Here is a 21,925-nt window from a genome sequence, read left to right as displayed (position 1 = left end):
CACAGATGGGAGGGAACAGCTCTCCTGTTTTTCCTAGGATATTCTACAACTCTGGTTCTGTGAGGATGAGGGGGACACAGAAACAACTACAGGAGTCAGAGGAAATATTTTCACTGGAGGATCGTGAACCAGTAGAACTAGATATTCGTGCCGTCTGATCTCACTCGCACCCACAGGCATGGCTAAGGGGTGGGCAGGGTATTCCAGGGAATTCAGGTTGCACGAACACAGATTCTTTGGCATGCTCTGACACTACTCCCCTCCACTGGACTCTCCTCCCAGGCCACAGCCAGGAGAGGGATGTAACCACGGTAACCGCTGGGCTTATCAGCTAGCTGACTTGGAGCTTTTGCTGCTCCCCAGGACACAGCTGGCAGCTGTGTCTGCCCCAGTTCAGCCTCAGGGGCACCTGTTCCAATTGAGAGGACACACAGGGATTGAGCAGAAAGTTCTTTGTTAACAGGGATGATGTGCTGCGTTATTTTTCACCCTACCTCAATGTCTAGAAAGTACCAGGAATGTGAGAGACACTCAAAAAGATCAGGGAGGGAGAGGAGCGGAGGAAGCAGAGGATGGGAGTCACAGCAGCACACGGCGCCTTCCTTACCCAGGTAGATAGGTCTTGCACGTCAGGGAGCCAAAGTCCGAGCCGTCACAGTCCTCCACGCCCGCATGCCGGTGACCGTCTCCACAGTAGGCCCGACGACAGCCTGGGGGATACAAGAGGGCAGCCCGGAGCAGGGCAGGGTGGCACAGGCTTGCCTCAGACTGTAAGGGCCTTGCAGTTCGAAGGATTTCCCAGGGCACCCACTACTTGAGGATCGGCCTGTATGAGGCTTCCGACAGCCCTGGTCTGTCCTGCAGACCTGAGTCTCCCACGGCCACACCCGAAACAAGAGAAGGAGACTGGGACTCCAGCCAGCCTCATCATTCAGTAGCCAGGGACCCTGTCCGCCCTCATGGGACGGCTGTGAGTTCCTGTGACGTGAGACGCCGGCGCCTGGGCGTCTGACACCAAGGAGGAGCACGGTGACTCCCACCTGACAGCACGGAGTGGTGACGATCGTGTCCCAGGGTGGTAACAATGGCACCCAGCCTGTGTCCTGGAGAGCCACGTGATCATCCACAAAGACCCCTATTCTCACCCAGGGAAGGTAACCCCCTCTTTTTTCAGGGTATAGAGACCCAAACTAGTTCCTTCCTACTCTGTGAGCCCCTCATTGAGAGTCTGAACATGGGCCGGAGGGGAAGGGAGCACAGGCAAAGGCAGCAGCCGCGCCCTCTGTACCCACTACTCCACTGCCCCACTGCATGCACCCACCACAGCCTCATCTCTGCTCTGTCCTCCTTCCCCAGAGTGCTCCAGGGCAAGGTCACACTCTCAGGGCTGACTCTGGGAAACCAAGTCAGAGGTGGATTTACCCAACGCCTGCTAAGCCCTCACCACGGCCAGATGGCCAGAATCCCGCAAGGTTCCAGGGGTCAGCACCACCACATCCATCTCACAGACAGAGGAAAATGAGACTCAGGGCTGCAGGCAGTGTTCCTCTCAGCCTGGTGGCACTCAGCCTGCATTCGCACTATGTTCCCACTTAAAAAACCATGCTTTCTATCTCCCTTCCTGCTTTTGTCACTCGATTAAAAACAAAACAAAACAAAACTCTCCAGCACTATGCTGTCCATGCAAGCCTGCAGGCCTGGAGCAGCTCAGGCAGCTCAGCCTCCCTTCACGGGGCCATCTGTGTGACCTGGGGAGGGGTCTGTAGTCACACCTGCAGCCCCTCGCCCACGTTGTCTTTCAGTCCTGCAAAGCAAGAGCCCGTTACCTTTTTTTTTTTTTTTTTTTTTTTTTTTTTTTTTTTTTTTTTTTTTTTTTTTTTGTTTTTTTTTTTTTTTGAGACAGGGTTCACTATGTAGTTGAGACTGACCTGGAACTCACTATGTAGCCCAGGCTGGTCTCGAACTCACAGTGATCCCCCTTCCTCAGCCTCCCAAGTGCTGGGATTACAGGCATGAGCCACCACACCTGGTGCCCATTACCTTTGAGTTTGGACAGGGGGTTTTGTCAAAAAGTAGGATATGGAGGCTGAGGCAGGAGGGTCACAAGTTCAAGCCAAGCCTCAGCAACTTAGCTAGTTAGTGAGATCCTGTCTCAAAATAAAGGATAAAAAATGGCTAGAGATTTAACTCAGTATGAAGGCCCTGGGTTTAATCCTCAGTCCCGGAAAAAAGGGGAAAAACTGGACTGTAAAAAAGAGAGGGGCTGGGGCAAGGAAGGCCTCTCTGGAGGCCAAACCCTCCAGAACACTGGTTGGTAAGCTTGGTTAGTGGAAGAACTCACTTTTGGCCAGAAATGGGGAGGGAGATATCACAGGCAGTCGGGGGAACACCCTCTGGCTCCAGCATGGCCCTGAACCATCTCAGCTGGCATCCAGAGCTTGTCCTGACCCCACCACTGGCTGCTCAGGGCCCCACGTACCGATACAGTCGTCACCCGCATCGCGGTTACCATCGTCACACTCCTCCCCAGGCTGCAGGACCCCATCCCCACAGGTGCCACGCTGGTCTATGGTGTCATCCACAGGGTAGAAAGGGGTCAACTGGCCAAAGAGACACACAAGGTTAACCTGGGAGGTACCGTGCCAGGCAGCAGGGCGGCTGCTGCCCTGGAAACAGATGCCCTTGGGCCCGAGGGGCACAGCTAAGGAGAGGGGCATCCCTTAGCTTCCTACTGCGGGTAGAAAGGTACTTGTTTCCCATCATCCACTCAGAGTTCTATGCTCGGCAGAATATCGGGTCTGATGAGCACAGCATCACATACTGCAGTGACGTAGAGACCACTGGGGACCTTGGCTCAGAGGGGAGCTTCTATGTGGGGATGGGACATAGACAGCGACCAGAAAGAGTAAGCGGGAGGATGCCCGGCCTTCCATGGAGACAGAGAGTGACGCTCTGTCCAGGCCCAGCTGATGGAGCGGGAAGCGCCTTTCTGTTCTTGTTTGCATGTATCCCTTTCCTGGGTGGGAGCAGTGGCAGTAGGGGATGTGGTAAGGAGTCTCCCTTGGGGTACCTGGATTGGGAGCCAACCAAGACTGTCCTTGAAGTACAAAGATCTCTGGTCTCTGCGGAAGGCAATGGCGTTTTGGGTGTTCAGCCTCTCAAGCTCCTCCTGGTTATTGACGACAAAAATCTGCCAGAGAACACACTGGTGAGGTTTCCAGAGAATAATTCTCCATAGGGTAGGTAAAATGGAGGAGCAAATAGAATCTCTGTGCTGGCCTCTCCACAGTGCAGAGAGAGGTTTCGTGGTTCAATGTAGCATTCCTTCTGAATGGGGAGAATGTCTTGATCCCCACCCCTTCTCAATCCAGTTCCTAATGCCCGAGTTTGAAGTTAAAATACCTTCCATGATTTAACATGTTTAAATGTCTTAGATAGTCCCAAGACTTACATGGTTAAGTAACTCAGCATCTGGAAATGATTCTTTACTTGCTCTTAGGCAAAAGGCCGAGAAGCAATGGAAATGATTCTTAACAAAACAGTCATACTCAAAGGTGTTCATTACAGTATTATTTACATCAGTGAAAGCTTGGACACATCATATAAATATCTGACAACAGGGTACTGGTTAAATAAACCATGGCAAAGCTACATAATGGATAAATGAGTGTGTATCCATTTAAGTGTTTCTAATGAACTGATGCCTACAATTTACTTCAGAATAATCCTAGGGAGGGCAGGCAGTAGACAGTAGGCATAAAGAAAAAAAGAGAAATGGGATTAGATGTGAGTTAATCATTATTAAAGTTGGGCAAAGTGTGCCTGGGGTTTCTTTCTTTCTTTATTTTTTGAGACAGGGTCTCACTATGTAGTTGAGACTGACCTGAACTCACAGTGATCCTCCTGCCTCAGCCTCCCGAGTGCTGGGATTACAGGCATGCACCACCACGCCCGGCTATTTGTTTTGTTTTGTTTTTATATTTATTTGAAATTTTCTATAATAAAAAGTTCAGAAAAATATACACAGTATTGAAACATGATGGGATTTCAGTAAAGATAACTAAAAGACAACATTTTTACACAATATTATCTGAACTATCAGTTATTATTTTTAAAAAAGGCAATACTGAAAAGTGAACCCATAACCAGACGGACAATCTGATTTCCTTCTTTTGATTTCTCTTTGTTACAATTTCCTATAATGAGTGTGTGCCCAGCATAATGGGCAAAGTAAGTTTTACTAAAAAGATATTTTAAAGTCCTGAGAGGTCCTCATGGACAACCACCCAGATTTTGCCAAGAAAAGCCTCACCACAGGAACTCTTGGGGAACCGGGCCCATACATGGATTCGCCGTAGGAAGGGTTATTCACATTCATAGGGGGTCCACAGAGACATCTTCCTGGAGGCCCAGGAAATCCTCTTTCCCCTTTGAGTCCCATTACAAGCTGTCCTAGAAAGCAACAGACCACTGTGTTACTAGAACCAAGAAAGAGAAAACCAAACAGCCTAGGGGGATATAAGCAACCTGTACAACAGAAAGGTTAAAGTCTATGGCATGTCAGGTAGGCCTGAGGGAGAAGTCTAGGGAGCTCACTTTGATACAAGATGTGGAGGTCATAAAAGCTAGTAAGAGATATAATTTCCCCTTCATTCTTGCCTTGTAGAGAGACAAACTATCTGGTGCTACAGCAGCCATCTTGTAATCACGAAGTAACAAGTGTGAGAAGAAAAGCCATTGTGCAGGAAAGACAAGGGGCTCATGGGAACTAGGACTCTGACAGTGATTGGGGTTGAAAAAAGTCAGGTATAGTCCCTCTCTGGATTTTCTTGCTGGAGAGAAACAATGCCATATTTGTTCAGATCATCAACAGGGGCTTCTTGAAGAAGAACACGTTGCTGAAGAATAACTTTTATTGATTTTAATTGTATATAAATATAGATTTATATATTTAAAGAAGAATATGGAAGTGGGCTTCTTTTATTTCTCCAGGAAGAAAGTGGAACATTTATAAATGCCCAGCTTAGTCTTCATGAACTCTGAGAAAAGTCAGGACATACCCTGAAAAGATATGGTCAGGAATCTTACTCTCTAGCAGTGTGAGAGATTGGGAGGCGAGAGTTCTCACCTTGACTTTTGCTTACTTTTTACTTTTTTGAGACAATGTTTCATTATGTTGGCCAGGCTGGTCTCCAACTCCTGAACTCAAGTGATCCTCCTGCCTTGGCCTCATGTGTACCTAGGGCTGCATACCAATGTGTCTGGCTTTCCTTTGGCTTTTAAAGGCTGCATTGCCCAGGCCTCATCTCAGACCAGTTTCATCCAGACATCTAAGAATAGCATCCAGGCATCTGCAGTTGTGTGTGTATTGCGGGTGGTGCTGGGGACCTAGTGAAGGACCTTGTATATGTTAACTGAGTGTTCTACCACAGCTACCCTAGCCTTAGGTACCCATAATTTTAAAAGCTCTCAAGGTGTCTCCAGTGTTCATCAAGACTGAGAGCTGCTAGTCCAGAGAAATGGTATTTGCATAGCCCCGTTCCCTCACCAATCATTTCTCTCCATCCTCTATCCGTCTGTTCCCCAGGGCCACCTAACTCCCTTCTCATCTGGCTTTAAATGTCACCTCCGTAGGGAAGCCTTTTTGAATCCTACACTCCACTGTGTTCACCTCAGGCACAATTTCTTAGTTCCTTGTGTCTATTCTTCACAGCATTTCTCTCTGATTCTACATATACGAGTGTTGTAGTCAGGGTTTGCAAGGGAATAGATTTAATACAGGACAAATCATTTATAGGAGTATTCCATAATATTCTCCCAAAAAGTCAAATGCAGAGGAGTGCAAGAGATCTGTCCACATGCTAGAGACCTGAAGAATCCAGGTGAGAGCCTGGATCTCATGACAATGCCTTACACAAGTCCAACTATAGGCCTAGAGCCCAAGGAAACATCCTCTATGAGTTCAGCCAGAGGCCTAAAACTACAGCAGTGTCTCATGCAAGTCCACATCAAGGATCTGCACTAGGAAGGCCCAAAGGCCAGTGGTGGGAGCTAGAAAGTCTGCGCCAGCAGGGTGAGGGGCCTGTGCCTCCAGGCTGAGAGGTCTACAGCGGAGCCAGGAAGAAACGCTCAAGGCAAAGACCAGAGCTCCCCTGAGGAGAACAGCAGCCATCTCTGGCATTGAGTATCCAAACTCCTCTGATGAGAACAGCCAAGTTCGTATCTGGAAAACCAGCCCTGGCAAGCTTCTCCAAGAAAGTCAACAGCACACACTCTTCCCCTCCAGTTCCCTTTTATGTCCTTGGCAACAGTCCTCAGGTGGGCCTTCCACATCCAGACCACACTGACACAGTCAAGCTGGGTGTTCTAAGCTGACCATTAGTTAGCCCACCACAGCGAGATTATGCAGACAAGGTCTATCTTCTCCCAGAGAATGTAAGCTCCACACAGCCAGCAGGACTGGGACTGTGTTCATCCACCAGGGCTTGACAAAGAGATGGAGCACAGCACATGTTTGATGAATGAATGAATGCAGACTAAGTGAAGAGGAAGTCACACTCTGGCTGCCAGAAAAGCACTACAGCAAGGTCTACCAAACAAGCAGAGAGGAAACAGAAGACAAGATTGGACTGAAAAGGAATGAATATGTACCCATCCTGGGAAAGTAAGGGGGAACTGGAGACCAGCCAGTCCTTGGTTTCAGGCAGTATATCTGGGGTGGCCATGATCTGGTAACTCAGGGTGTAGATTCCCCAGAAAAGCAGAAAATAAAATAACTTTAGGGGAGAAGTCTGGTTGGGACCGTGAGGAAGCAGCTGGTGGAAAGACCCTAACTTCCTAGCCCCCAGCTAACTCCTGAGCTGGCTGGCAGATCTGCTCAAGATTAGACTCTTGATAGCATGAGAATGGAGGCTGCCAGCTTCTTATGCCAATTTACAGTTGTCTGATTTAACAAGAAATATGAATGTAATTCTGGGCAAAGAGCTCCAGTCTTGGGTTCTGCTATTTCCAGAAGGGCCCAGAGGAAGAGGCTCCATCAGCCTAGGCCTCGTCTGGGTAGTTAAGTACTGGGGGAAATAAAGTGGGAATGCTCTGTGAGCAGAGGCATGAGAGCGGCATTGGAGCAATCTTCTGAAAGGCTCTGTGACCCCAGTGACTCCCCAGAACCATGGCCTTGGGAGAATCAGGATTTTCTCCAGTTATCCAGCTGATGAGTGGTGAGGCTGAGATTGGAACTCATGTTTGACCTAATAATATGCCACCCAAAAGACACATTCCTAGGATATTGATGCTTTCAGGAAGCTGGCAATTCCCAGGTACCACACTGATTCACTTATACCCTGCCTGGGTGCAGGAAGGACTCAGCCAAATTTGTAACTCAATTACTGCAAATCACACTCCAAATATATTTTGCCTTTATTCCCTCCCCAACCTATAGCCCCTCTTTCTCTGAAACTTGGGTAGCTAAAAAGCTCCCACCTTCTCCAACCTCCCTAATATCATCTGGCCTCACAGTTCTGGGCATCAGAACCTCAGGGAGCCTCCTGACAGGATGTGGCAAGGAACCTGCTGCCACCATGGCAGTTTCCCTGCTACTTCCTCCCAGCTGTTAGAAGGCATCTGTTACCTCTGCCTGCTTCCTGCCAGGCTTCCCCGCAGGGCACAGCAACTTGAACTCCCCACCTCAGCTTTGACACACTGGAGAAGGCAGCATGACAATCTTCAGAGGCTGCGCGGGGAGCTCAGGAGGCACAGGCTGACTCTGGACCAGGTGGCACAAGACAGGTCTGTGATCTTGAGGAAGTCACTTCTCTCTGAAGCTCACAGTTCTTATTCATAAAGGGAGGACTGGACTGGGCCAGGGGAGGTTAACACATGGGTAGTGGAGCTCCAGGCTGTCACAAGGGGGCTTTGGGGAAGGGCTTCAGAATTTTGGGTGTAGGTGCACAGTTCCTTCCTGAGAGCAGGTTCAGGACTTTTTTTTTTTTTTAATCATCAGACTCTCAAAGGTAACCTGAGGAATCCTTCAGGGGCCTTGCCAACTGTGGGTGGTAATACAGTTGGTCTTAGGCATAGGGATGTCTCTTTTAAACTCCTCCCTTCCCATTTCTCCACCTGCAAAACCACAAACTTTTACAAAGAACAAGATTATTGCCTCAGTTTTCCTCTTTCCTCTATTCAGCATCCTCTCTCAGGGAGGCTCTCCAGAAAGGAGGTCACTCAAAGGAAGGAAGAGAGGGAGGGGACATTGGTCCAAAGAGTGGAGCCTGACCATGCTTGGCTGCTGGCTGTAACCCAGCAGGGACAGGCTGTGAGCCCCTGAAGGGACCAGCCCTGCTCATCTCAATCACCAGGTGCCAAGGGGGTGTGAAGCCAACTCAGCCACAGACCTTGCCCTCAAGGGACCCATGTGCCCAGTGCAGGGCCACAACAGAAAGGCAGTGTGTGACAGCACTCAAAAGAGGGTGACATGCCCTTATATCCTTATTGAAAAGTGGGCTTTGAAGGAAGCAGAGGATTTTGTTGGATGTGGAGAGGGTGAGAAGAGAGCCAGATAAAGTTACGTGGACTCAGAGAGACCAAGGATTATGTTCCAGCTTGGCAGAGAACTTGGTGTCTGCTGGCGGGCAGATGCCAGTCAGGCCAGGATTTGGCAGAGGGTGGGATGCTGGAGGGAAAGAGAGGTGGACATACTGGGCTGGAAGAGAAGGAGCCAGAAGGTCAGGGAGGGAAAACTGGACTCTGCTAGGCTTGCTGAAGAGAAAAGATTGCAATATACCAAAGACTCAGGACAAAATAGTGGGCTTTGGAGCCACTGCTGATGCTGCCCAGGCCTGGTCTCCTCACTCAACCCTAGACCCCAGGAAGGAACAAAAGAGAATTCAAGGCAAGCGCTGGTGGTCTTTACAATGGCAGATAAGCTCTCAGTTTGTCAATGACCTTGAAACCCACACTTTTTTTTAGTCTCTGGGATTGGCAGCTCGTGGTTTTGGGACTCCATGAAAAACTTTGCATGCCAGAACCAAAGAAGATGAGGACTAAGTAAAAAGGACCAACCAGGTCACCTGGCTCACAGAAGCAGATTATGGGACATGGGCACGCGGCCCGGGCCACATCTCAAATCCAGGTCCCTTAACAGCGTGGAACTAGGTGGAGTGTGAAAGAGGAGGAGTTTCCCTAGACACAGGGAAGATAGGGTCCTTTTATCCTGGGGAAGAGACAAAGACTCACAAAGAATGGCTGTGAGTCCTCCTTGGTAAGTTGAACCACAAAGACCAGGATTCCTAGCCTTGCACATGTTCTGACACTCGAGCGTAGTACAGGGTAGCTGCTACCAGGCATCCATGGGCCATGTAGACTCTGAAAACAGATATTCTAGAGGCAAAGGGTAGATCAAGGGCTGGAGGGGCCTCTTCCGATGTTTTTCTACCATAATTCACCAGGATCATTGCCCAATCCTTTTGTCATCATTGGAGAAGTGGAGACAACTCCAGGAACGGCTAAGATTGAATGTTCTTGGCATCCTGACAGTTTGGAGTCTTACAGCCAATCTCAGTTTGGTTTAAAGAATCTAACAAAATACATTTCTTGTCTGTCCTGTAATGTGGCTACAAGTACATTCCGAGAAACATGGGAAAAAGTGCCTGGTGGGATTTTAAAATGCCTTCACTTTTTAAAGAAACAAGTGGGAATAAAAAATTTTGATTCCTTTTATAAACTAAGGAAAAAAAATCTTGCACAGTCAGCAGCTGTTTTTGGACTTGGAGATGCTGTCTGAAAGGCCTTGCAAGGGAACAAAATAAAGGACACAGCTAATCAAATTTGAAAAGGTCAAACAAGGTACCCATGCCCTCCTCAACCATAGACTGTTCATTTCTTTTTGGAAATTCTTCCCCATCTTCAGTGCAAATAAATAAGGACTCTTTCGTATGGCATTATGCATTGCTTGTATAAAAGCTGAACAAGCCAGACTGGAGAGAAATTGTAAACAGAGTCAAGTGCCTTTGGCAGTTTCTAACTGAAGACACAGGCGGAGCTCTGCTGTGTCCCCTTGTGCCCTCCGTAGGGTAGCTGGCCAGGAGGGTGGCCCTGTAGATCAAGTGAAGCAGCACAGCTCTTACCTGCAGATGGGGGGCCCGGGGGGCCCGGAGGGCCTGGATGGCCAGAAGGCCCAGGCTTGCCAGGTGGGCCCACAACTCCACTATCTCCCTTCTGTCCCTGATGGAAAGAAAGGCAGAGCCCATTATGAGAACATGACAAGGCCAACTATCTTCCCCACTGGTCTCTAAATCAGAAACGACTCAGCACATAGGAGCAAAAGCGCAAAGCACAATGCAGCCCCAGAAGTCTTGACTGCCACACTCCTAACAGGCTCGGGACAGGTGACATTTGAAGTAGTGCCAAGTTTGCAGGCTTTAGTTCTTGCTCTGTCCTAGAAACAGGACATCAGAGCCCATGCACGAGCTCTCCGGGCACGAACTAGGAAACAGAGGTCCAGAAGAGGGCCAGAATTTGGGCAAGAACTCTAGCATCGAGGTGGCAGAGTCAGGCCTAGAATTTATGCCTTCTTCCCACTTGCTGCGACTATTTTACTTCACCTCAAGAGCTGTTCACAATCACTGGCTTCCTGTTGCTCTCTGTATGAAGACCCAGATCCTTACTCCACCTACGAAGCTGACTGCTCAGGCTTCCCAGTGTCTGTAGTTTTATGGTCCTTTTGATCGTCAAGAACACTAAAACTCTTGTTCATCTTCTCAAAACTCTGCTTTCTGCCTCATTTTCCTCTTCCCTGCCCTCTGCCTTCAGCTCTCAGCTCAAAGGTGCTGTGGCAAAGAACTCCTAGGCCTGCCCAGCCTGGGTGGGTTCTTCTCCCTGGTAGAGGCTCCCCTCATTTGGAGCTTTTCCTTCATAGCATTTATCCCAGGCTGCAGTGCAGAGATTATCTGAGGGGTCGTTTCATCAGTGAGACACGTGCTTCCTGTGGGCTGGAATCTGCCATGCTCCCCTTTCCTCCCCAGATCAAAAGAGGGAGGAGGAAGAGGCAGACAGCACAAAGGGGTGGGAGGCTTGTTGGTCTATAAGGTGAGACATTTACCTTGACCACGAGACCCTGTGTAACTCATTCTCATTGCTTTGTGTCTCAGTTTTGTCTTCAGAAAAATGGATCCAGTAAACAAACTCCCACATAGGTCGTTATGAGGCTAACACGATCATAGATGTGAAAACGTGGTCTGCACAGGATGAAGGGCTACATGGAGCACGGTTTGGATTTATTTCACACAGTGAAAGAAGACCTGAGTTTCTAATTAAAGGCCCATTGTGGCTGATGCAGTCATAATATTAGGCAGAAAGTCAGTCATTAGCAGGCTGGAGACAGGCAGCTGGGGGGCTACTTGGAAAGCAAAGATGTGATTGTTCTTCACAAAATCACTAGCGATAGATAAGAGCCACACAAGCTCTGGTTAAGGTCTGGAGCCCACACAGAGTTCAAACTATTGGTAAGGGGTTGAAAAAAACCTCAACGTCTCAAAACAAACTAAACAGAGACGTTCATTTAAGGAGTAAACAGAGACCTACTTGGTTCACACAGCCCATTTTATTTGTACAAGAATAATAAAACAGGCATCGCTATATAGGTGAGCAAACAGGGAGGATCATTAAAAGCACGATTCGGGTTTCCTCCTGGAATAGCCAGTGACTTAAAAGCCATTTTTGCTACAAATCTTGACCCTTTACTTGGGCCTACAGATGCAAAATACATTTTGGGTCAAATCTTTTCTCAGGTCTACATATGGCTATGTCAATAATTTAGGGAGCATCTGTCTAAAAACTGGCAAAACAAGGTTGATTAGCCCTGAATTTACATAATATTACCCTTTCCAAGACTGAAGACCCCAGGATGGGCAATCCCCGGGGACATCCAACCATGCTTTCTCCAGTCAGTGTACTCAGTCATCCGCGAACAAACCCATCTCCGAGCCATAAAGATTCCAGAACTATGACACTAGGACTGCGGTAATGATCCACCAGACCCCAGCCCACCAGCTAATCCTTAAAAGCTGGCCTTCTGCATTCGTGGGTGGGCCAGTCTGAACCCCTGTATCACAGTCTGACACCTTCAGCTACCTAAACTGGAGTCTTTTCTTACCTTACCTCTAACTTTCCAAGTAAAACTTTTTTTTTTCTGTAAATTTGTGCTTTAGTTTTGATTTATTACTAAAAGTAAGGACCGGGGCCAGCTGGGGACACAGCAACAACAATTCCCCTGGGAGTGTCCTTTTGCTGCCTACTCTGGGAGCTTCTAGAGAAAATCAGGCTCAGTTCCCAGCAGGGGCCCTTGGAGTGACCCTAGGGGACAATGTTGGTGTGTACTACTACAGGCCTTCTTCCTGAGCAATTTGCTAATTAACTACCCTTGCCCTCAACTTAATCAGGACTGTGATTCACCGCTGACTTTTGGCCTGGCTGTCCCTACTACACTAAGACTGGCAAGCTTGTGCACCTGATGAAACATAATCTTCCCCAAGTCTGATCACAGGCATACTGGAGACTCCTTTCCAATCAGAAAGGTGGCATGTGACCTGCTGCCTGGTCAGGCCTAGAGACCCTCTTGATAATACCCAAGGAGTTCTCAAATTCTTACTATGGGATCTGTGTGGTCTGTTTGCTTCCAATTTCATCCATATAGAGGGCTTTCTTAAGCCTCCGCCTAAGCTGAAGCATTCCATGAAGTAACCAAGATGAGAAAGGAAGTCACACCAGCTTAATATAGACACTGCTAACCCTTGCTTTTCTGACAGCCAACTCAGCTGGCTCTGAGCACAGGAAGTACACAGCTTGACAGAGCTGGAAATGTGCCTTGATTCTGATACCCAACAGTAAAGAAATCTTCACTTATCGTCATCCGCTCAAATGAACCATGTCTCTATCAGTAGGACTCACTGGGCTGTACTTCCCAGGAAAAGCATTATTTCTTATTTGCCACAGAGTTGGAAGATCTCTCCAGAGGAGGTGGTTTAGTTGCCTTAACTGAAGTTTTTTATGAAAAAGACAACAGGTGTTTTCCTAGGCCTGCACAAAAGCAAGTCCTGAAGTAGGGAGGCAATAGGGAGAGGAAATGGGAATAGCTGGTTGCCATACTCTAAATTCTATCCTTTAGCTCAAAAGGGGCTCAGTAGATGGGTCTTGGTCTAGCAGCTCTACCTCCCTGGCCCTTAATTTTCTTGTGAATAACCTGAGGAGACTGGAGTAAATGGTTTCTAAAATCTTTCTGGTTTAGAAATTCTTATCTGAAATCCTTTCTGCATTTTCAATCTGGTTTTGGGTTGACTTACAATAACCTCCAGAAACTATTAGTACCACAGGCTCAACAAACGCTGGATATATGACTCTACGTTAGGAAATGAATTCATGACAAAAATAAAGTGCTATGATAGGCTTCCAAAGCTAAACAACTCAAGCAACTGCTGACTGAGTGAGGCCTGGGCGCACATTCGGGTTGTTTATAACATTTTGTAGGAAAGATGAGCTCATTCCCCTAGCACTCTGAGCTCACAGATGTGGTTTTGGTGTAGCTTTTACTACAGCACAATCAATGCCAACAGAGTCAAAAAATAGGCTTCCTGGCTTTGGCTATCCCAGGAAAAGAAAAACACCATCAGAAAAAAGTAGAGGACAGAAGCCACAGGCTTTTTCTTTTCTTTCTACCTTGTACTGGGATGGAACCCTGAGCAATGCACATGCTAGGCAAGCACTTTACCCCTGAGTTATACTTTCAGTGTCCAACAGGCTCCTTGAACCCCAAAGCATAAAATATTCTGAATGGAAATCAGCAACAGGGGAGAACATGATAAAATACTTCCTTTCCTTTTCCTGAGCCTAGCTTTAAGGAAATTGGTATCTGTGGTAGTACTGTGAAGCCATGACCATAATACCTATTGAAACTACTGAACTTTGAAAATTAGACTAGAATTTTGTTATTGTGAGGTCTCAGCCAGATTGGAGCCTCTGTCATTCCTAAATATACTTGCAGAAGACTGTGACTAGCATCATAGTGTTACCATAGTTCCAAACCCTGGCTGTACATTAGAATGACATGGGCAGCTTAGCAAACAAAACATAAAAATCTTGCTGAAGGCCCATTTCAGGCCAATTGCATCATAGTCGTTGGGAAGTAAAGTCTATGCAGTGGGGATGAAACACAGCCAACTATGACGATGGTACCTACAGTGGGAATCTGTATTCAGTCAGTGCCCAGGCAGTTTTTCTGCAGGCAAAATTTGGCAAACTATGTGCATTGGGCGCATCTACAGTGGATCTAGCCCAAAGAAATCATTAGAAGAATGGGGAAAGCTTTGCACCCAAGCTGTTCACATTTCAGCAGTATGTGCAATCTCGTCAGACCTCTCTTGTCCGAGCAATCTGTTACCTACTCATTTACTAAAACATGATGCAGGTATTTTACAAGATATTCTCAAACTTTTAATAATATCTATAGTAGCAAGAAAGACTGAATATTGTGGTTTTAACAAAAAAATTAAGGACAAAAATAACTATATATTGGATATAAAAGAAACTACTTGGAAGTATAAGAAGAAATAATTCTGGAAGGAAATATACCAAATCAGGGTCAGGGATTTAGCTCAGTGGTTCCACTGCCTGCTTTGCAAGCACAAGGACACAAGTTTGATCCCTGGTACCAAAAAAACAAAACAAAAAACAAAACAAAAAAAAAACACCAAAAGCAACAACAACAACAACAACAACAAAAACAAAAACAAATCATACCACAATGACCAACAGTGCATATACTTAGGTGCTGAGTCTTTAGATGATTTCTTATTTTTTCTGAATTCTGTAAGTTTTTTGTGATAGTGTATGTATTCATAATGGAAAGACAGGTAAAAAGCTGACAAAAATGAAAGGATTTTAAATGTTTTCACCACAAAGAAATAACTAATATATGAGGGGAGAGGTCTTAGCCTGACACGATCATTCCACAATGTATGCATCTATTGAAACATCAAGTGTGGCCCCAAATATATAGTTATTTGTCAGTTAAAAATAAAATAAACACAAATATTTTAATGTATGTTCAAATTACTTTTGTGCTACCATTTAAAGGCATTAACATTAAAAAGCAAGTCATGCATGTATTCATGCTTATATAGATCAATTTTTAAAATTAAAAATTATTTAAATAAAATTAAATAAAATGCCAACAAACTGACAAAAAAGTAAGCCCCCCCCCAGGAGTGCCTAGCTATTATAAAACAGACTGGAAAATTTTCTGAGGCACTCAGAACTGATCCAGAGCTGCCCTGGCAAACACAGCTTCCTCTTTCCTTTTCCTTTACATCGCCAGCTTAACATAGGAGCCCGCTAGTCAGGAAAGTTAAAGATGAGCAATTTCCCTAAATCCTGAATAAGCCCAATAAAAAAGATCATCTACAAACTGGAGGCCTAGGTGGGGAAAACCACTCTATTACTGAGTTGCAGAAGACCTTTCAACAGCAGGGAACTATTGGGGCTAGTCTCCAAAATTCCACTTGTGGCTAGGACACTGAGGCAAAGGAACATTTTCTGGATTAGTGACCACGGTTTCCTTCCACTCCCAATTGCTTTGGTTAAGTTAGACTTGTCCCCATGAACCAAAGGCTCACTCTTGCTTCTGGCCCTAGGCACAGCTCGGATGGAGCATCCTACCCATCTGTTTGGAACGATGGCTAGGCTGGAGAAGCCGGGAGCTCCTGCAAGCGCTGCTGCTTCTGTCCACCAGCCCAGAGGATGCCAGAGTCTTGGGCTATGGAATGTCTCCGACTGAGTCTACAGCCCTGTTCTCCATGTGCCCTCAGGTCAAGAATTTCTGACCTCTGGAGGTGGTAAGTCCTGGGATCCTTACCTGCTTCCCTCGTTTTCCTGGTCTTCCTGTGGGTCCTCGGTGTCCTCCTATCCCAGGCTCACCCTTTGGACCCATTTCACCCTGGAAAGAAGAAAGAGAAGCAAGCAAGGAATCGAGTGTGTAGAGTGGGTCTATGCAATCACTGCCTGTGAGGGCAGCCTCTGGATCATTCCAAGTCTCTCCAGGGGGGCTGCCCGGGAGACCGATGAAGGCAGGTGAAAGGCAGTCTTGTCTTTTAAGGAAAAGGAAGTATCCCTGAGCGGGTTGCTTATTACCTGAGAGAGACAGCAGTGGGGCAATGCTTTAGTGGCCAAGTTAAGAGACACCATTCAGAATAGCCAAGGTGCAGATTTCTTTCTGTATTTCAGTCACATGTGTGATGCTACAAACTGGGGGAAAGCCTCTTTTAGCTGAAGTTTTATACTGATTGTGTTTTGCTATGTTTTGTTTTTAATATAAAGTTCAATCTTTAGGTTTTCTTTAATGATTGCACATAGTTTTGCCAACTGTCATCTTTGGGACGTTTGCACTCATTTAAATGGCCTTTATTAGGACTATATATTTTCCTACTCTTTAGTAAATATTGCTTTAAGCTCCAGCTCACTTCCATTGATTTAGATGAAAACTTTGTTTTGTGAGGAGAGGTGTTTCAAATATATGTTCAAATATTCAATATTATTATTGCAAAAATAGTGTAAACCACATCCCTAATTGAAAATAACTTTATATTGAACTATCAGAACCAAATTCACTAACCACAGAATTTCATAGTTCAGGGTCCAGGGACTTAGCTCAGTGGTTCCACTGCCTGCCTTGCAAGTGCAATGACCTGAGTTCAATCCCCGGTACCAAAAAAAAAAAAGAATTTCATAGTTCAAAGCCAACATTCTGGAAAACTCATTTCTCCATCCTACTGTGAGTTTTTCTTTCTGTGTTTTTCTAGGATTCCAGACCTTTGGAACAGTTCTGCAGGACTCCTGTTATTTATTTATTTATTTATTTATTTTTTGAGGCCATGACCTTGTAGAGCTCATTATTCCTGCCTCCTGTAAATCCCCTACAGCCTAAAATAACCTCCAACAAGGTAAGTTTAGCAGTTACAACCATGAGGTTTTCTGTTAGCAGCCTGTGGCCATGCTGCCCCGGCCACTCAGAGACAATAGCAGACACCCAGATTCTTGTCCACATGGTGGGCAGATGCAGTAAAATACAATGGGAATCCCAGAGAACATGAGCATACAAGAAAGATCGAGCATAAGACTGAATGATCCGTCAGCTCAGCCAACATAATGAGCCCATCCCCTCTCAAGTAACCCATATTTTGCATCACCAAGAACTGTCCTTAAGTCTATGCTTTCTTTCCAATTCCTGGTATCCTTCAGCATTCTTGGTGGTGAGAGTGGAAAGGGATAGGATGGATTCTTTGTTGCCATGGAGATTTTTGCACAATTCTCCTTTGGCTGTTTAGAGAGGGCAGGGGAGGTCTTGTTTGGCTAGGAGAAAACAGTAGCATAAACAATATAAATATTTTAAGGAGACTGTCAGAAGGAAGTGTGGCCCTTCTCTTTATCAACTGGAAGCAGCCAGTAATTTCTTGATCTAATTTCTCTCCTAAGACCTAATTATGATTATCATATCAGTGCTGTCTTAAAACAGCCTACCATAAAAGGGGAAAGACAAGTCTTCTGATGCCAAGTAGGTGGTGCACAGGCCAGAGAAACCATCATACCTGCTTTTATAGTAACTTATGATTCTTTGAGGTTCAGTGTTGCACTGAATAAAAACGTACACTACATGTTTTTTTTTTTTGCTTGTTTTGTGAGTCAGGATCTTGCTATGTTGTTCAGGCTGGCATTGAATGCACTATGTAGACTGGGCTGGCCTTGAACTCCTGGTAATCCTCCTGCCTCGGCTTCCTGAATACTAGGACTACAGGTGTGTGCTGCCATGCTCAGCTAGCCTAAATGTTTCAAAATAAAATTTTCTCTTTTAATTTGTTTGTGTATATATATTTTTTGTTTTTTTGAAACAGTTTCACTGTTTATATCAATAGAGTTCAGGCTGACCTTGAACTTACAGCAACCCTCTTGCCCCAAGCCTCCCAAGTTCTGGGATTACAAGGATGTTCCACCACGCCCTGCTAATTTGCTTATATGATTAATCTATTTTAAAAATTGCAACACGCTCTCTAGGGAGGCAGAAATACTTTCTGACAGTTGAAAGTATGATATATTAATGTATAAAGACTAAAAATGCTTAAACATGCTCTACTGACTAGATATGGTAGATAAAATTTGTTTAAGTTTGGAAAATGTCAAGATGAATTTTAAAAAATTAAAAAATTCTAAGAAAGCATCCATTTACATGTTTGAAAAAGTACAGTCTGGGGCCTAAGTTAAAATATTTTCCAATGTCAATGCCTCAAACTGAAGAGCTAGCATTACGATATTAGCTTAGGAATTGTTCTAAACGGTCAGTTATACATTTCTCTTTCTCTTTATTCTCTGATACCTCCTCTCATCCTGACCTCATCCTTTTTCCTTAGTCCCTAACCCTAAGTAAAAGTTTCTAAAGATCTGTCAATCCGTTGCTACCTTTATACTTTTTGTTATATCTATATATTTTATTTACAAAATATTCTTCTTTTTTTCCTCTTTTTTTTTTTCTCATTGAGTTTAGTGGTACATTTTAGGTATACAGGACAGTTACCTTCATTACTGGGATCTTGTACCTTTACATGACAGGTCTTGGTTCTCATTTTTTCCCCTTGTCCCTGCCCTCTCTTCACCCCCTCCTTCCCTCCGCATTAACTAACACTTTCTTTCCATTTTTTCATTTTCTCATATTTTTTCTTTTCCCTTATTACCTTTCCCCTACCCTTCCCACAATCCCTACACCTTTAGCCCTTTTCTTCCTATTTCACATTGTCAATTATACCACTAGGCTCTTATGAACAATTATAGTTTTTTACACCAGAGAAACTATTCAGTATTTACACCTGTATGATTTATTTATTTCACTTAGGAGTATATCCTCAACCAAACATTTTTCTTTAATTTACCTGAAACTCACTTTTTTAAAAAAAATTAGGCCTTGTTCTAAGCAAGAGGCTCATTAAATATTTCATTATTTTAATTAAAAAATTAAATAAAGGGCTGGGGATTTAGCTCAGTGGTTCTGCCGCCTGCCTCGCAAGCACAAGGACCTGAGTTCGATCCCTGGTACCAAAACAAAAACAAAACAACAATGACAAAAAACAAATAAAAAATTTAACTATTATAAAATGGTTGCTGTCATCCAGTCAAAATAATTCTGCACATGTCTGGCAGAATGGTACTTCCCTTTATAACTACACCAAGAGTTCAGGTAGCAGGGACTTTAAGCCAAAGACCTGAGGCCTGTGGGCTGAGAGAGGCCTTGAGCACTGAAGCTCAGATCTGAGCAGCTTGTCACAGAGGCTGCTGCTTTTGAACATTGCTACATCCTGCCAAGAAACAGGAAAAGCACAGAAGGTCCTCTCTCTACTCAGATGGAATACTCTATTCTCTGGTTAAGCTGGAGACCATCCTGTTACCCTCCCTCAGTAGCTAAGGCAACTCGCTCCCTTCACGAAACCAGAACCCTTCACAGTTAATCCACTTTCCCTGCCTGATGAACACGAGCCCCAGTGTAGTAACTGTTGAGCTTGCAGGGTCTGTTTTTTGTTTGTTTTCCTGAGACCTGTGTTTCACTACTTCTAGGTACTTACTTTCTGCCCCAACATTCCAGGAAATCCTGGGAAACCCTGTGAATAGAGCAACAAATAGTTTGATAACATTTGAAAGGGCTACGGATGAGCTTGGTCAGCCATTTTCAAGATGGAGGCTGCTTATCTGTCTGTCCATCATTCAGTCCACATATGGGAGGAGTAGGGGGCCGGTCACTTCCTCCGTAGTTTATCATTTCCATGGGCTGGCCATTACCTTTTCTCCTTTGGGACCCAAGTCCCCCTTTTCACCTCTGGATCCCTAGGAGGAAACCACAGGAGAGAGAGTCAATGAGTTAACATCATGTTGAGGTTGAGATGGGGGAAGAAAAGCATTTCAAACTGAAAAGCCTCCTAAGCTAAGGCCCTCATGTGACAAATGGCATAGAGATATTTGTTGGCTTTCCCGAGAAAGGAATGCTTTGTGATCTGCCTTCTATTTGAACCCCAAAGATCTCTTGAATTAATAAAGGATAGCTCACAGAAAATTCTGGATCTTCCCTTATCCCCCAGGAAATTTGTCTCAAGTGCCCGTTGGCTTTTGTTCCATTTTGACAGATGAGGAGGCCACGTGTAAGGACACATTCCTGCCACCTTCTCCACCTTCTCCTTGTCCATCCTCTATCTGCCCTATGTGCAAGCATCTGTCTCCATGTGAGCTTTCCCCTATCCTGAAGGGCCCCCTCTCTCTAGCCCACTGACAAAGGGGAGAGGAATAGCTAAGAATGATTGCTGCAGCCAATTACTGATTAAAGAGAACCCTCAGCCCATCCTCTGTCCATCACTGATTCAAGGCCTACAGTCCAGACCAGGCTCTGGGGTGCCATAAGAGACAAGCACTGACCTTTTCTCCTTTGGATCCGGGGTAGCCCTAAAGGGAAGCAGAAAGTATATTTACAATCAGCACTGTAGAACCTTTGGGTGTGGTCCACGAGTGAAAGAAACCCCTGAATGGGACACTGAAGAGTCTCTACGCTGCACTGCAAGTTTTGGTGGGGTTGCAGTCATAAAGAGGTCCCAGAGGGTTGTGTTTATACCAGGCCTGAAAAGAACATTGCTTTCTTATGACACAGAGGCCTGAACAAGGTTTCCATCTGCTGTTTTGTCCAGAAGTTTGAACATCACAGCCCAGGAGGGGATCAGAAATGGCATCCCTATGCCCCTGAATCCTGGGACAGGATGTCCCCCAAAGGGCTGACAAAGGACAGCATAGGGATCTCCAGTATCTGCAACATTCCTCAGCCTAAGAAAGCAGCCCCACACTCCCCATTTTGCAGACAACGGCTACTCCAGAGCTTTATCAAGAAGATCTGGGGTTGTCCATCAGGAGCACGTACTGACCTTGGAGCCCACTGGTCCTCTTGACCCTGGCAAGCCCATCATACCCAGGTCACCTTTTTCACCCTGTATAAATTAGGAGAAGGAAAAGAAGACCCACAATGACATTTCCTCGAGAAACTGAGCCAGAAGAGTCGTGGGTGAGAAACTAAACTAGAAGAAGCAGGGACACTGGAATAGGATTGTGAATCTGAAGTCCTCCAATTCCCCCTCTCCTCCTCGCAAGGTATATCAGATTAAATATAAAATGAAAACACCCAAAGTGAGCAGATCTCCAAATGAAATACTCACTAAGGTGTTGTAGGTGGTGATATTGGATCTTTTCCTAGAGAGAGTGTGAGAGGGCTGGGGAGAAACATGAAGGCACAGGGGCCTCAGAAGACAAGGTGTCAAAATATACAAAATTTTGCCTGCTTTGCTCTTTGCAAAGAGAGAGCCTTTCAGACATCTCTATACGTGTTTTCCCTATGTTTGCTGCCGAGAACAGTGTGTATCAGCCTCTGGGTATTTTCTATGGCAAGGGTGACACTCAGGTTTATAAGTGGGTTCTGTTGCTCCTGAGAAAACATTGCAGTTGGAACTTTAAGCACCTTCTATACTTAATTCTATGCCAGCACCAACCAGTAGAAATACAAGGTGAGCTACGTACTTAATTTTAAGTGTTTTTAGAAGCCATGTTAAAAGTAAAACTAAACAAGTGAAATTTCACCAATATATTTTGCTTACTAATTTAATCAAATTATCATTTCAATATACAATCAATTTAAAATTACTAATTAGATACTTTATAATCTATGTCTATATTATTTTCATAATAAGTTCTTGAAATCTGTGGTATATTTACATTTAAGAAACATCTCAGGCTGGGGATTTAGTTCAGTGGTTCAAACTACTGCCTCATAAGTGCAAGGTCCCGAGTGTACCAAAAAAAAAAAAAAAAA

General features: G+C 45.3%; 1 protein-coding gene across 2 annotated transcripts in view; it reads right to left on the bottom strand.

Annotated features, from left to right (window-relative positions):
• The window catches only part of Colq (collagen like tail subunit of asymmetric acetylcholinesterase), a 65,667-nt gene that overhangs the window by 8,594 nt on the left and 35,148 nt on the right, over positions 1-21,925 (bottom strand). For both annotated transcript variants that reach the window (XM_010643113.3, XM_010643112.2), the window contains exons 7-16: positions 20,988-21,050; positions 20,491-20,517; positions 19,864-19,908; positions 19,650-19,685; positions 15,902-15,982; positions 10,122-10,218; positions 4,313-4,452; positions 3,071-3,190; positions 2,480-2,600; positions 608-710 (exon numbers count right to left, since the gene is read on the bottom strand). In XM_010643113.3, coding sequence (XP_010641415.1) covers positions 608-710; positions 2,480-2,600; positions 3,071-3,190; positions 4,313-4,452; positions 10,122-10,218; positions 15,902-15,982; positions 19,650-19,685; positions 19,864-19,908; positions 20,491-20,517; positions 20,988-21,050 — 833 coding nt within the window. The remainder of the gene's footprint in view (positions 1-607; positions 711-2,479; positions 2,601-3,070; positions 3,191-4,312; positions 4,453-10,121; positions 10,219-15,901; positions 15,983-19,649; positions 19,686-19,863; positions 19,909-20,490; positions 20,518-20,987; positions 21,051-21,925) is intronic.

Source organism: Fukomys damarensis, unplaced genomic scaffold, assembly GCF_012274545.1.
Source record: "Fukomys damarensis isolate Sample0158 unplaced genomic scaffold, DMR_v1.0_HiC HiC_scaffold_28, whole genome shotgun sequence".
Classification (NCBI taxonomy): Eukaryota; Metazoa; Chordata; class Mammalia; order Rodentia; family Bathyergidae; genus Fukomys; species Fukomys damarensis.
Note: the sequence above shows the minus strand (reverse complement) of the source record. Positions and strands in the feature narration are given on the sequence as shown.